A 12,042-nucleotide genomic window follows, 5' to 3' on the forward strand; every position below is an offset into this window, starting at 1 on the left:
CGCTTTGTGCAAAGGCTTGCAAAGCGATGGGGGCGGGCGGTTTGGGCCGCTCCTCCCAGATATGTAAATTCACCTGTTGCCAGGAGAGCGCGTTATCAGGGAGATGGTGACGTCAGGGGCGGAAACTAAAGTTGCGTGGGGGGGGGGAGTTTTCGTTCCGTTTCTCTGGGTTGGGCTCTTGGCTGAAAAAAAGTTTGTTTGCCAGGCTGGGACAATGGGGGGCACAGGCAGCCAGCTGTCCAAGGAGCTGCTGTCCGAATACCAGGTACCTGCTGATCTCAGGCTGCTGTCGAGAAGTTGGGAGAGCCCATTCCGGTCGCTCGGGTTTGATGAAAGGGAAGGGGGTTCGGGAGGGACTGGGGTAGACGGGAAGCCGCCGCGTTCCACCACTGATCGCTTTGCATATCTAGGGGCCGAGTGAGTACTGAGGAAGTCGGATCCAGGAAGGAGTAGAGTAGAGTAGGGTAGGTGGGAGACAACCAAACCAATAGAGTCTGAGAGAGAGAGAGAGAGAGAGAGAGAAAGATGTAGAATATTGATTGTATGACGAAGATGCCGCGTCAAAATGGAACAAATGTTTTGGCCTCTAAGCTTTAGCTATTAATATTTTTACATAGACGAGTCAGACCAAGGTCCATCGAGCACAGCATGAGTATCCTGTTTCTGACAGTGGCCAAGCTAGGTCACACGTATTTGGCGGATGTCAAAAAGATCTGTTTTCTCAGATCTCATTTCTGCTCTACCAAATTCTCCAGGTCATAGAGTGACAGCAGATGCATTACTGGAACACTGATAGTTTAATGGAACAGTAAAACTTTTTTTTTTTTTTTGTTCAGTTTGGCAGGTCATATCGGTGATGCTGGAAACTTTGTGATGTATTTTTCAAACATTGGGCTTTTGACATTAACAATTATTTTAGTCAGGTAGTTATTTTATTTTGTGGGGGGGGGGGGGGGGGGGGGGAAAGGTACTGGGTCAGGGCTGGAATGGAAGAAGGAAGCAAGTTGAGAAAAGTTCTGGGTCTCAGATCAGGCAGACGAGCACTATTGATGTGGTCTCACAATGCACCCTGCCATATATATTCCAGCTGTATCTTTTGGGCCACATTGGCAACCTGTGGAAAACAACTGTGGTGCTTTTACACCCCTGTACTTTTTGGGATCCTTTTTTTTTAAAGTTCTCGAGTCCTGACTTAGTCAAGAGATCCAAACCCTCGCAAACATCTCATACTGTGCTAAGCATGGATTCAGAATGGGGGGGGAACCCCACTTTAAAGTAGTGATCTTCCATCAGTTTTAAGCAGCAGTCACTTTGGTCCAAAAGGGTCAAGAAAACTGAAAACAATCTTCCTGCACTGCTGGCCACCAAATACCAATGACACCCTGTCCTCAGTAGTCTCTCACCAGCAGTCACCATTTATTATTTATTTAGATTTTGCGCACACCTTTTTCAGTAGTAGCCCAAGGTGAGGTAATGAAATTTGCTGATGACACAAAGTTATTCAAAGTTGTTAACTTGCAAGAGGATTGTGAAAATTTACAAGAGGATCTTACAAGACTGGGAGACTGGGCATCCAAATGGCAGATGATGTTTAATGTGAGCAAATGCAAAGTGATGCATGTGGGAAAGAGGAGCCCAAACTATAGCTATGTAATGCAGAGTTCCACATTAGGAGTCGCTGACTAGGAAAGGGATCTAGGTGTCATCATTGATGATACGTTGAAACCCTGCTCAGTGTGTGGCAGCAGTGGCTAAGAAAGCAAATAGAATGTTGGGTATTATTAGAAAAAAAAAGAATGGAAAACAAAAATGAGGACCTTGTAATGCCTTTGTATTGCTCCATGGTGGGACCGCACCTCAAATATATATATTTTTGTTACATTTGTACCCCGCGCTTTCCCACTCATGGCAGGCTCAATGCGGCTTATTGTGTGCAATTCTTGTCAACTCATCTCAAAAAAGATGTGAGTGGAATTAGAAAAGGTACAGAGAAGGGCAACGAAAATGGTAAAGGGGATGGGACAACTTTCCTATGAAGAAAGGCTGAAGCGTCTAGGGCTCTTCAGCTTGGAGAAAAGACAGCTGAGGGGAGATATGATAGAGGTCTATAAAATAATGAGTGGAGTGGAACAGGTAGACGTGAATTGCTTGTTTCCATATCATCAAGCTGATCAATCCATAGACTGGTGGGTTGTGTCCATCTACCAGCAGGTGGAGATAGAGAGCAAACTTTTGCCTCCCTATATGTGGTCATGTGCTGCCGGAAACTCCTCTGTATGTTCTCTATCTCAGCAGGTGGTGGTCACACACAGCAGCAGCAGCTCTGGCTAGGCCTCCAAGCCTAATTTTTAGGTTTTGTTGAGTGCCTGGGGTTGAGGGCTCTTTTGAGCAAGTGCAAACCTGGTGGTGCCAGGTCCCTCCTTTTCTCCCCCCTCCCGCTGGCTCCGTTAAAAAAAAAAAAAAAAAAAAAAAAAAAAATTTTAAACGTCTTTAAAGGCGTTTATTTCGACGTTTATTTAAGCGTCTATTGCAGCTACTCACTGGGACACCAGGTCGTTACAACTCGGAGCGGACAGCAGGTAATTTTACCTTTTTATAGCGGGCGGGGGTTCCCCGATTCTTCTCCTCGTGGCACATGGCGTCGGAGGGCGAGGGCGCAAAGGGTCGCTCCCCGGGTTGCTTGAGCGCTTCTAGAGGGGATGCGGGGGTCTTAAAGCCTGATTCGCCCTTGTTGGGTGGCAGTTTCGTGACCGATGAATGTCCCGGTCCTTCCTCCGGCGTGGCGGTTTTTCCCGCCATAAACGCCCATCCCCCGCTCCTCGCCTCCGCCATTTTGGCCGGCCACGCGGCTCGGACGGCTTCTTCTTGGGCCGCCCTTGAGGTTGGAGACATTAATGCCATGAACGCCCTTAATTTGGGCGACGGCACAGAAGCGGCTAAAGTTAAGAGCCGTTCTTCCCGCGCGGCTCCTTCGCGGAGTTTCGCGCCGGACGCCATTTTGGATGCGCAGCAGGCCTCTCCCCCGCTGTTGCGAGCGCCGGTTGAGAGTGCGCCTAGGGCTGTTGCCCAGGCTGCGGAAGTGCACAGTCTGGGGGGTTTCTCCCCCGAGTTTGTTTTGCTGCTGCATCAGGCCTTCCTCATGCACAACGCTGCCCCTGCTCCCTCGTCTGGTAAAGAGGTTGAGGTTCCCAGAGGTAAACGCCCTCGGGTTGATTCCCAGGCCTTGGAGGAATTTGTCTCCTCCGATGTAGATGAGGGCAGCGTGTCTGAGGTCTCCCAACGGTCCTTTGCGGATTCCTTGGAAGAGACGGATCCCCGCTCGGATGGAGCGGATGACCCCTCTGCAGCGCGGCTTTTTCGCCCAGAGGATTTGTCCAACCTGTTGTTACAGGCCATGGACACTTTGAAGATTTCCTCTCCGGAGGACGTCTCTCCCTCAGCCCCTGTTGGCTCTGCCATTATGCTGGGGACGAAGCGCCCGCCTAGAACCTTCCACGTGCATGATGCCATGCACACCTTAATTTCGGCTCAATGGGATGTCCCAGAAGCGAGCCTTAAAGTGGCTAGGGCTATGTCCCGCCTCTATCCTTTGGCTGTGAGTGAACGTGAGGCCTATCTGTGGCCTACCGTGGATTCTTTAATCACTGCGGTGACTAAGAAAACGGCATTGCCGGTGGAAGGTGGCACGGCCCTAAAGGACGCCCAAGACAGGAGATTGGAGGCGGCCTTAAGGTCGTCCTTTGAGGCGGCTGCTTTAAGTTTGCAGGCCTCAGTTTGCGGCTCCTATGTGGCCAGGGCGTGCCTGACTATGGTGCAGCGGGCTTCCCCCTCGGATCATTCCTTGAGGGATGATTGGCCAGCCCTGGAATCGGGCTTAGCCTATTTGGCAGACTTGCTGTATGATGTCTTGAGAGCCTCAGCTAAAGGCATGGCTCAGACAGTCTCTGCGCGGCGGTGGCTTTGGCTGAAACATTGGTCTGCTGACCACGCCTCTAAATCCCGCCTGGCTAGGTTGCCTTTTAAAGGCAAGCTGCTCTTTGGGGTCGAGCTGGACAAAATCGTGACCGATCTCGGCACGTCTAAGGGCAAGAAGTTACCAGAGGTCAGGGCTCGGGCTAGTGCTCGTCCCGGTACCTCCAGAGGACGGTTTCAGGAAGCCCGTCGGTACCGCCCGGGCAGGTCGGGTTCTTCTGCCCCCTCTTCCTTTAAGAGGCATTTCTCCCCCAAGCAGCGTTCCTTTCGCAGAGACCGCCGTCCCGGAGGTGCTCCCTCCGGTCCTCCCCCAGGGTCTCGTACCCAATGACGGGGTCTTGGTCCACGCCCCAGTGCAGATTGGAGGACGGCTGTCCTCGTTTCTGGGCGAGTGGACCACAATAACTTCAGACGCTTGGGTGCTGGAAGTCATCAGAGACGGCTACAAGCTAGAGTTCTGCCGACCCTTAAGAGACGGGTTTGTACTCTCTCCCTGCAAGTCTCCGGTCAAAGCTGTGGCAGTGCAGCAGACTTTGGACAATCTGATCCGCCTGGGTGCGGTCGTTCCGGTGCCAGAAAGTCAGCTTGGCAAGGGGCGTTACTCCATTTACTTTGTGGTACCAAAGAAAGGAGGTTCTGTCCGGCCTATCCTCGACCTCAAAGGGGTCAATCGGGCCTTGAAAGTGCGGCACTTTCGCATGGAGACTCTCCGCTCTGTTATAGCGGCAGTGAAGGCAGGGGAGTACCTGGCTTCCTTGGACATCAAGGAAGCGTACCTGCATATTCCCATCTGGCCTCCTCATCAACGCTTTCTGCGTTTTGCAGTCCTGGGCCGACACTTCCAGTTCAGAGCCCTCCCGTTCGGGTTGGCTACTGCTCCGCGGACCTTTTCCAAAGTAATGGTGGTCATAGCGGCCTTCCTGCGAAAGGAAGGAGTACAAGTCCATCCTTATCTGGACGACTGGTTGATCCGAGCCCCCTCTTATGCAGAGTGCGGCAAAGCTGTGGACCGGGTAGTTGCTCTTTTGAGCTCCCTGGGATGGATCATCAACTGGGAGAAGAGCCAGCTGCGCCCGACTCAGTCCCTGGAGTATCTGGGAGTTCGATTCGACACCCATGTGGGCAGAGTGTTCCTGCCAGACAATCGGATTGTCAAGCTTCAGGCTCAGGTGGACCAGTTCCTGGTAGCCTCTCCTCTTCGGGCTTGGGACTATGTGCAGCTGTTGGGCTCTATGACGGCCACGATGGAAGTAGTGCCCTGGGCCAGGGCTCATATGAGACCACTACAACACTCTCTGCTGCAGCGCTGGACTCCGATGTCGGAGGATTATGCGGTGCGTCTTCCCTTGGATCCAGCAGTGCGCAAGGCGCTGAGCTGGTGGATGCAGACAGACAAGTTGTCTGCAGGAATGCCTCTGGTGACCCCAGAGTGGATTGTCGTCACGACGGACGCCTCATTGTCGGGCTGGGGAGCCCACTGCTTGGGAAGGACAGCGCAGGGGCTCTGGTCTCCTGCAGAGGCGAAGTGGTCTATCAACCTCCTGGAACTCAGAGCCATTCGGTTGGCGCTTTTGGAGTTCATCCCGGTACTGGTGCTGAAGCCTGTACGGGTACTGTCGGACAATGCCACGGCTGTGGCCTATGTCAACCGCCAGGGAGGTACCAAGAGCGCCCCTCTAGCCAAGGAGGCTATGAGTCTATGCCAGTGGGCGGAAGCGAACCTGGAACAGCTGTCAGCGGCCCACATTGCCGGAGTCATGAATGTCAAGGCGGACTTTCTCAGTCGCCATACCTTGGAGCCCGGAGAGTGGCAGCTATCTGCTCAGGCGTTCTTGGACATCACGAAGCGCTGGGGCCAGCCGAGCCTAGATCTGATGGCGTCATCGGCCAATTGCCAAGTGCCGCGCTTCTTCAGCAGAGGACGGGACCCTCGATCCCTGGGAGTAGATGCTCTTCTCCAACAATGGCCGACACAAGAGCTTCTCTATGTGTTCCCACCCTGGCCCATGTTGGGCAGGGTCCTAGACCGGGTGGCAAGACATCCCGGCAGGATAATCCTGGTGGGTCCGGATTGGCCCAGACGTCCCTGGTATGCGGACTTGATCAGGCTCTCAATCGACGATCCTCTGCGGCTGCCAGTGGAGCAGGGCCTGTTACATCAGGGTCCCGTGGTGATGGAGGATCCCTCCCCCTTTGGTCTTACGGCCTGGCTATTGAGCGGCAGCGTCTGAGGAAGAAGGGCTTCTCAGACAAGGTCATCGCCACTATGCTGAGAGCGAGGAAACGCTCTACTTCTACTGCTTACGCCAGGGTTTGGCGTATCTTTGCAGCGTGGTGTGAAGCAGGCTCACTTTCTCCCTTCACTGCTCCAATTTCTTCAGTGTTGGCGTTCCTGCAAGAAGGTCTGGACAAAGGCCTGTCGCTCAGTTCCCTTAAGGTCCAGGTAGCGGCTCTGGCTTGCTTCAGGGGCCGCCTGAAGGGTGCTTCCCTGGCTTCCCAGCCAGATGTGGTGCGCTTTCTCAAGGGAGTTAATCACCTGCGCCCTCCTCTGCACTCAGTGGTGCCTGCGTGGAATCTCAACCTGGTGCTAAGAGCATTGCAGAAGCCGCCGTTTGAACCCTTGTCGAGGGCATCTCTGAAAGACCTGACGTTGAAAGCAGTCTTTTTGGTGGCTATCGCTTCAGCCAGAAGAGTTTCCGAGCTCCAGGCGCTCTCATGTCGAGAGCCTTTTCTGCAGTTCACTGAGGCAGGAGTGACTATTCGCACAGTGCCTTCCTTTCTGCCCAAGATTGTTTCTCGCTTCCATGTGAATCAGCAGCTCTGTCTCCCTTCCTTTCGTAGGGAGGACTACCCAGAGGAGTACTCTGCTCTTAAATATCTGGATGTGAGACGAGTCATCATCAGATACTTGGAAGTGACCAATGATTTCCGGAAATCGGATCATCTGTTTGTCCTGTTTGCAGGTCCTCGTAGGGGTCTGCAGGCTGCTAAGCCTACAGTGGCAAGATGGGTTAAGGAAGCCATTGCAGCGGCTTATGTGGCCGCAGGGAAGGTGCCGCCTATCCAGCTGAAGGCTCACTCCACAAGAGCTCAGGCGGCCTCGATGGCAGAGGCCGGTTCCGTCTCCTTGGAAGAGATATGCAAGGCGGCAACTTGGGCTTCGGCCCATACATTCTCCAAGCATTACCGCTTGACTGTGGCTGCTCGGGCGGAGGCCCGGTTTGGAGCTTCAGTGTTGCGGTCAGGGATTTCTATGTCCCGCCCTGGGTGAGTACTGCTTCGGTACATCCCACCAGTCTATGGATTGATCAGCTTGATGATATGGAAGGTAAAATTATGTATAATCATACCTGATAATTTTCTTTCCATTAATCATAGCTGATCAATCCATAGCCCCTCCCAGATATCTGTATTGTTTTATTCTGGTTGCATTTCAGGTTCAAGTTTACTCTTCAGTTACTTCAGAAAGACTTCGTGTTCAAGTTTTTTCACTTGGATTCTTCAAGAGTTAAGACGAGTTTGTGTTACAGTGAGCTGCTGCATTCCTCTCCCCTCCGTTTTACGGGGCTGGATTGAGACTTATAATTCTGCCGGCACTCCCTCCCGCTTCGTGCGGCTGTAGGGCAGTTTTGTACCCCTCCCGCTTCGGCGGTGTTCGGGTCAGTCAGCTCCTCCCGCGGTTGCGGTTGCAGGATAAGCCAGATCCCCCCGCATCGGCGGGTGTGGTGTCCCTCCCCCGCTCCGCGGGGATGAGCTGGACGGATTCCCCTCCCCCACTTGTGTGGGGATGAGCTGGGTTAATTCCCCTCCCCCGTTTCGGCGGTGGTGAGCTGGGCAGAGTGTCCCTTCGTGGGTGTAATTCTCTAAGTGCTGAGTCCTGCGGATGGAGCTTTGATATCGACATACTGAGGAGTTTCCGGCAGCACATGACCACATATAGGGAGGCAAAAGTTTGCTCTCTATCTCCACCTGCTGGTAGATGGACACAACCCACCAGTCTATGGATTGATCAGCTATGATTAATGGAAAGAAAATTATCAGGTATGATTATACATAATTTTACCTTACTCTTTCCAGATATACTAGGTCTAGGAGGTACGCAATGAAGTTAGAAAGTAGTAAATTTAAAATGAATCCGAGAAAATATTTCTTCACTCAACGTGCAATTAAACTCTGGAATTCGTAATGAAGTAAAAGCAGTTAGCTTAGTGGGGTTTAAAAAAAGGTTTGGATAGCTTCCTAAAAGAAAAGTCTATAAGCCATTATTAAAATGGACTTGGGGAAAATCCACTGCTTATTTCTAGGATAAGCACCATAAAGTGTGTTGTACTGTTTTGGGATCTTGCCAGGTACTTGTTACCTGGATTGACCACTGTTGGAAACAGGATGCTGGGCTTTATGGATCGTTGGTCTGCCCCAGTATGGCAATACTTATGTTCTTATGACATTGTGCAGTGCTCTTTTAATTCCCTGTGAACACAGGGGAAGTGGATCCTACGTGTTCGTACCTTTTAGCATCATCAGTTCTGTGGCAGTTGTATATGCATGTTGAGCAACTGCCTTTACACCCTAGGAGAACCTGCATGTTCTTCCTTCATTGGTTCTCAGGATAATAACCTGTCCGCAAAATCACTGAAAAGGTAGTGAGGGCTGCCACTGGCTCATGGACCTTGCAATGAAGAATACAGTTTTACAGGGACAGCAGAGCATCTTTTTGGCGGGCCAAACAAATCATCTCTGGCCCAGCCCTCAAGGTCTCTAGTTGCTGATGCTGAGCTGGGCAAAATATTGGTGTGACCCTAGGCCATAGAAGAGGGGGGAAAAAGCAGAATGTTTACCTGGTTCTCTGAAACTACACTCCTGAGGGTACAATTTGGTATAGTTGACTTTGATGAATTATGTTAAACTAGTAAAACAAGCCCGTTTCTGGCGCAAATGAAACAGGCGCTAGCACGGTTTTCCTTCCCCTCCCTACTCACCCCTTCGGCGTTGTGAAGGCACTGACCGCCATTGTTGCGGACCTCGTCAACGCACACCACCTTCAATCTGCTGAGTCGTTGGTTGTGAAGCCACTGACGCCATTGCTCCGCCCTCGACATCATCACGTTTGAGGCGAGGGCAGGGCCCCAACACAGTGATGTCGGTGGCTTCACCACCACGAACCCTTCGAACCGGAAGGAAGTGCCCGGAGGACCTGACAGTGACGTCAGTGTCCTCAGAACGTTGAGGGTGAGTTTTATTATATAGGAAGTGCTGCTTTAAGATGTCTACACCGCCTTGGGTGAAATCTCTTCATAAAGGTGGTTAATTAATCCCAATAAATATTACAAATAATCTGAACTTTTTAAAAGTGAGCTTAAAGGGAGGTTCTTTTCTTAAAGTAGTTGAAAATGATAGCCATTCTGTGAAGATTACTTTATAAATGTAAATAATTACATTTGTTGGTGAATGTACAAAAGATATAAATAACTAGTTATGTTTTTTATAGAGTCAATGAACTTGTTAGTCATTAAGGGGCCCTTTTACTAAGCTGCATAAGTGTCTACACGCACCAAGATGGATCTACCGCGTGGCTCTTGTGGTAATTTCATTTTTGGCACATGTCCGAATAGTTTTATTTTTGGACGCACGTATCAGACACACGCCAAGTGGCATTTGACTCAAGTGGTCATTACCGCCCGGTTACCGCGTGAGTCTTTACTGCTAGGTCAGTGGCTGGCAGTAAGGTCTGAGACCCAAAATGGATGTATGCCAATTTTGATTTTTGCCACACATCCATTTTCGGCAAAAATTTTAAAAAGGCATTTTTTGCAGGTGCGCTGAAAAATGGATCTTCGCACGCCCAAAACACGTGCCTACACTAACCGCAGACCATTTTTCAGAGCACCTTAGTAAAAGGATTTCTTAATAACTTGGACCCTTTTTAATCAGTATATCTTGTTTGGCGTATTAATGTGAAAGTAAAGAAAAAAAAATAATGAGCTGGTTGTGTAGCACAAAAATACACTGTTCACTCACTAAGTTAAGAAAGTTATTTAAATAAAAACAAGCCCAGTTCAGTGTCACCTATCATCAGGATGGCACAAAGCACTCAGAGAAGAGAATGACACATGAGTTCACACGTGTAAGGTCGCTTGTCATCCTCTATTCCTTTGGAACCTGTTCTGATCTACGTAGAACTATTGTGTTTCTTCTTTGATGCAAAACACTCAGAACCACATGCAGTCTGTTGCACGGTGGGAGCTAAGGTACTGGCCCCATTGAGCGCTATAGGTGGCAGGGAGCAGCAGTACTGCAGCTTCTGACAGTGTGCTCAGAAGCCAGGGAAGGTAGAGCCTGGGACAGACAGCTGTGAGGGGAGAAGCTGACTGCATGAGCTGAAGGACACATACATGAACAGAAGTAGGAGGGAGAGGGGCACAGCTGAGGATGGCTGTATCGGCCTATCCTTGAAGGCCTTTTCAGCTAATCCTCCTATATAATAATTTGCACCTCCAACATTCTACGTCTGGATGCCTGGCTTTGTAACATCCATTCCTACTCATTGCCCCGCCCTCGCGTCAAAACAATGACGTCAGAGGGCGGAAAAATGAGGGGGAAGGGAATGCTGGAGGCGAGATGATGTCAGGAGGGGAGGAAGGGCAGGGCAGAGGAGAATTGATGGATGGGGTGGGAGTACAGTACAGGAGAGAATCGCGGGAGACGGATGGCAGGGCAGGGAAGAGGAGAAATGAAGAGCCCTTAGATCACAAAGAGTAGTTACTGCACACGTGTCTTTTTATCATCGTGCTTAGAGCAATAATAATAATAATGTCTCTCACAGGCTTCCTGTCTCTGTGTTGAACACAGTGATAATGTTTCTGCCAGGCTCACTGTCTCTGTGCTTGGGGCACAGATGTCTCACCAAGGCTCACCTGTCTCTATGCTTGAGGAAGTGACAATGACTCTACCGAGGCTTCCTGTTCCTGTGAAGTGATAATGTCTCTCTCGGACTCCCTGTCACTGTGTTCAGGGCAGTAATAATGTCTTTCCCTGAATCCCTGTTGGTGTGCTGAAGGCAGTGATAACGTGTCTCGACAACAAAAGGAAGAAAAATAATTTCATTTTCAATTTAGTGATTGGGATATGTCAATTTTGGAAACGGCAAACCCATAGGTACAATTTGTGCAGCCAGTTAACGTCAGGGGAGGTTAGCAACACACACAACAAGACAGCCAGCGAAATAAGGGTGAGGCGTAGGCTTACCTTGCTTGCCCAGCGCCGTGTGAAAATCAGAATGGCCACGAGGCAGCAACTAGTGGAAAAAACTGCCCGTTGACATCAACAGTCCTGCGCCGGTACAACTGCATCGTAATCAGCACGGTGGCGGGAAGTGGGCAAGCGCGATACTCGCCACACAACTCGCCGCTGATGTCCCGACTCCTGCACCGAACGGACTCTATTGTACCCACTCGGTCTTTCTCCCTGTCTCACAGGGATTCATACACACAATCTCTTTTTCACACTCTCTCACACACACACACACTGAGGCTGGCATGGGGGGGTCGCACACACTTTCACAGGGATTCATACACTCTATCACACACTCTCTGTCACACACACACTCTCAAACACACACTCTTTCACTATTTCTCACACTCGCACACACATTATCTCAAACACACACTCAGTCTCTCACACACACTATCTCAAACACACACTCTCACACACAGACTCACTCTCATACAGACTCTCTCTCATACTCTGTCTTTCTGTCACACACACACTCGCACACAGGCGAATCGCAGGATATGGATGGCATGGGAGGTAAGAGAAGGAGACATAGGAGAAGAACACTAACTGCTGAGGAGCAGGCTGAAGCTAAACGGAAAAGAGCTGAAGCACAACAAAAAAGGCGTGCAGCTCTGAGTGAAGACGAAAAGGCACGTTAAAGTCAACAAGCCACTGCAAGGAAGAGGTCCAGGATACAAAAGATGACTGATGAGGGAAGTGCAAGTAACAAACAAAGAAACGCCGATTTAGAAAGGCACAGAATTGCTAAAATGACGAACAGAGACAAACACACAGAAC

At 50.5% G+C, this 12,042-nt stretch overlaps 1 protein-coding gene across 1 annotated transcript in view; it reads left to right on the top strand.

Moving 5' to 3' along the window:
• Positions 1 to 151: 151 nt before the first annotated feature.
• Positions 152 to 12,042, top strand: part of CIB1 (calcium and integrin binding 1) — a 40,217-nt gene continuing 28,326 nt past the window's right edge. Inside the window, exon 1 of the mRNA XM_030189670.1 lies at positions 152 to 265. Within this exon, the coding sequence (XP_030045530.1) occupies positions 215 to 265 (51 nt within the window). The 5' untranslated portion in view covers positions 152 to 214. The remainder of the gene's footprint in view (positions 266 to 12,042) is intronic.

Source organism: Microcaecilia unicolor, chromosome 1 (assembly GCF_901765095.1).
Source record: "Microcaecilia unicolor chromosome 1, aMicUni1.1, whole genome shotgun sequence".
NCBI classification, from domain to species: domain Eukaryota; kingdom Metazoa; phylum Chordata; class Amphibia; order Gymnophiona; family Siphonopidae; genus Microcaecilia; species Microcaecilia unicolor.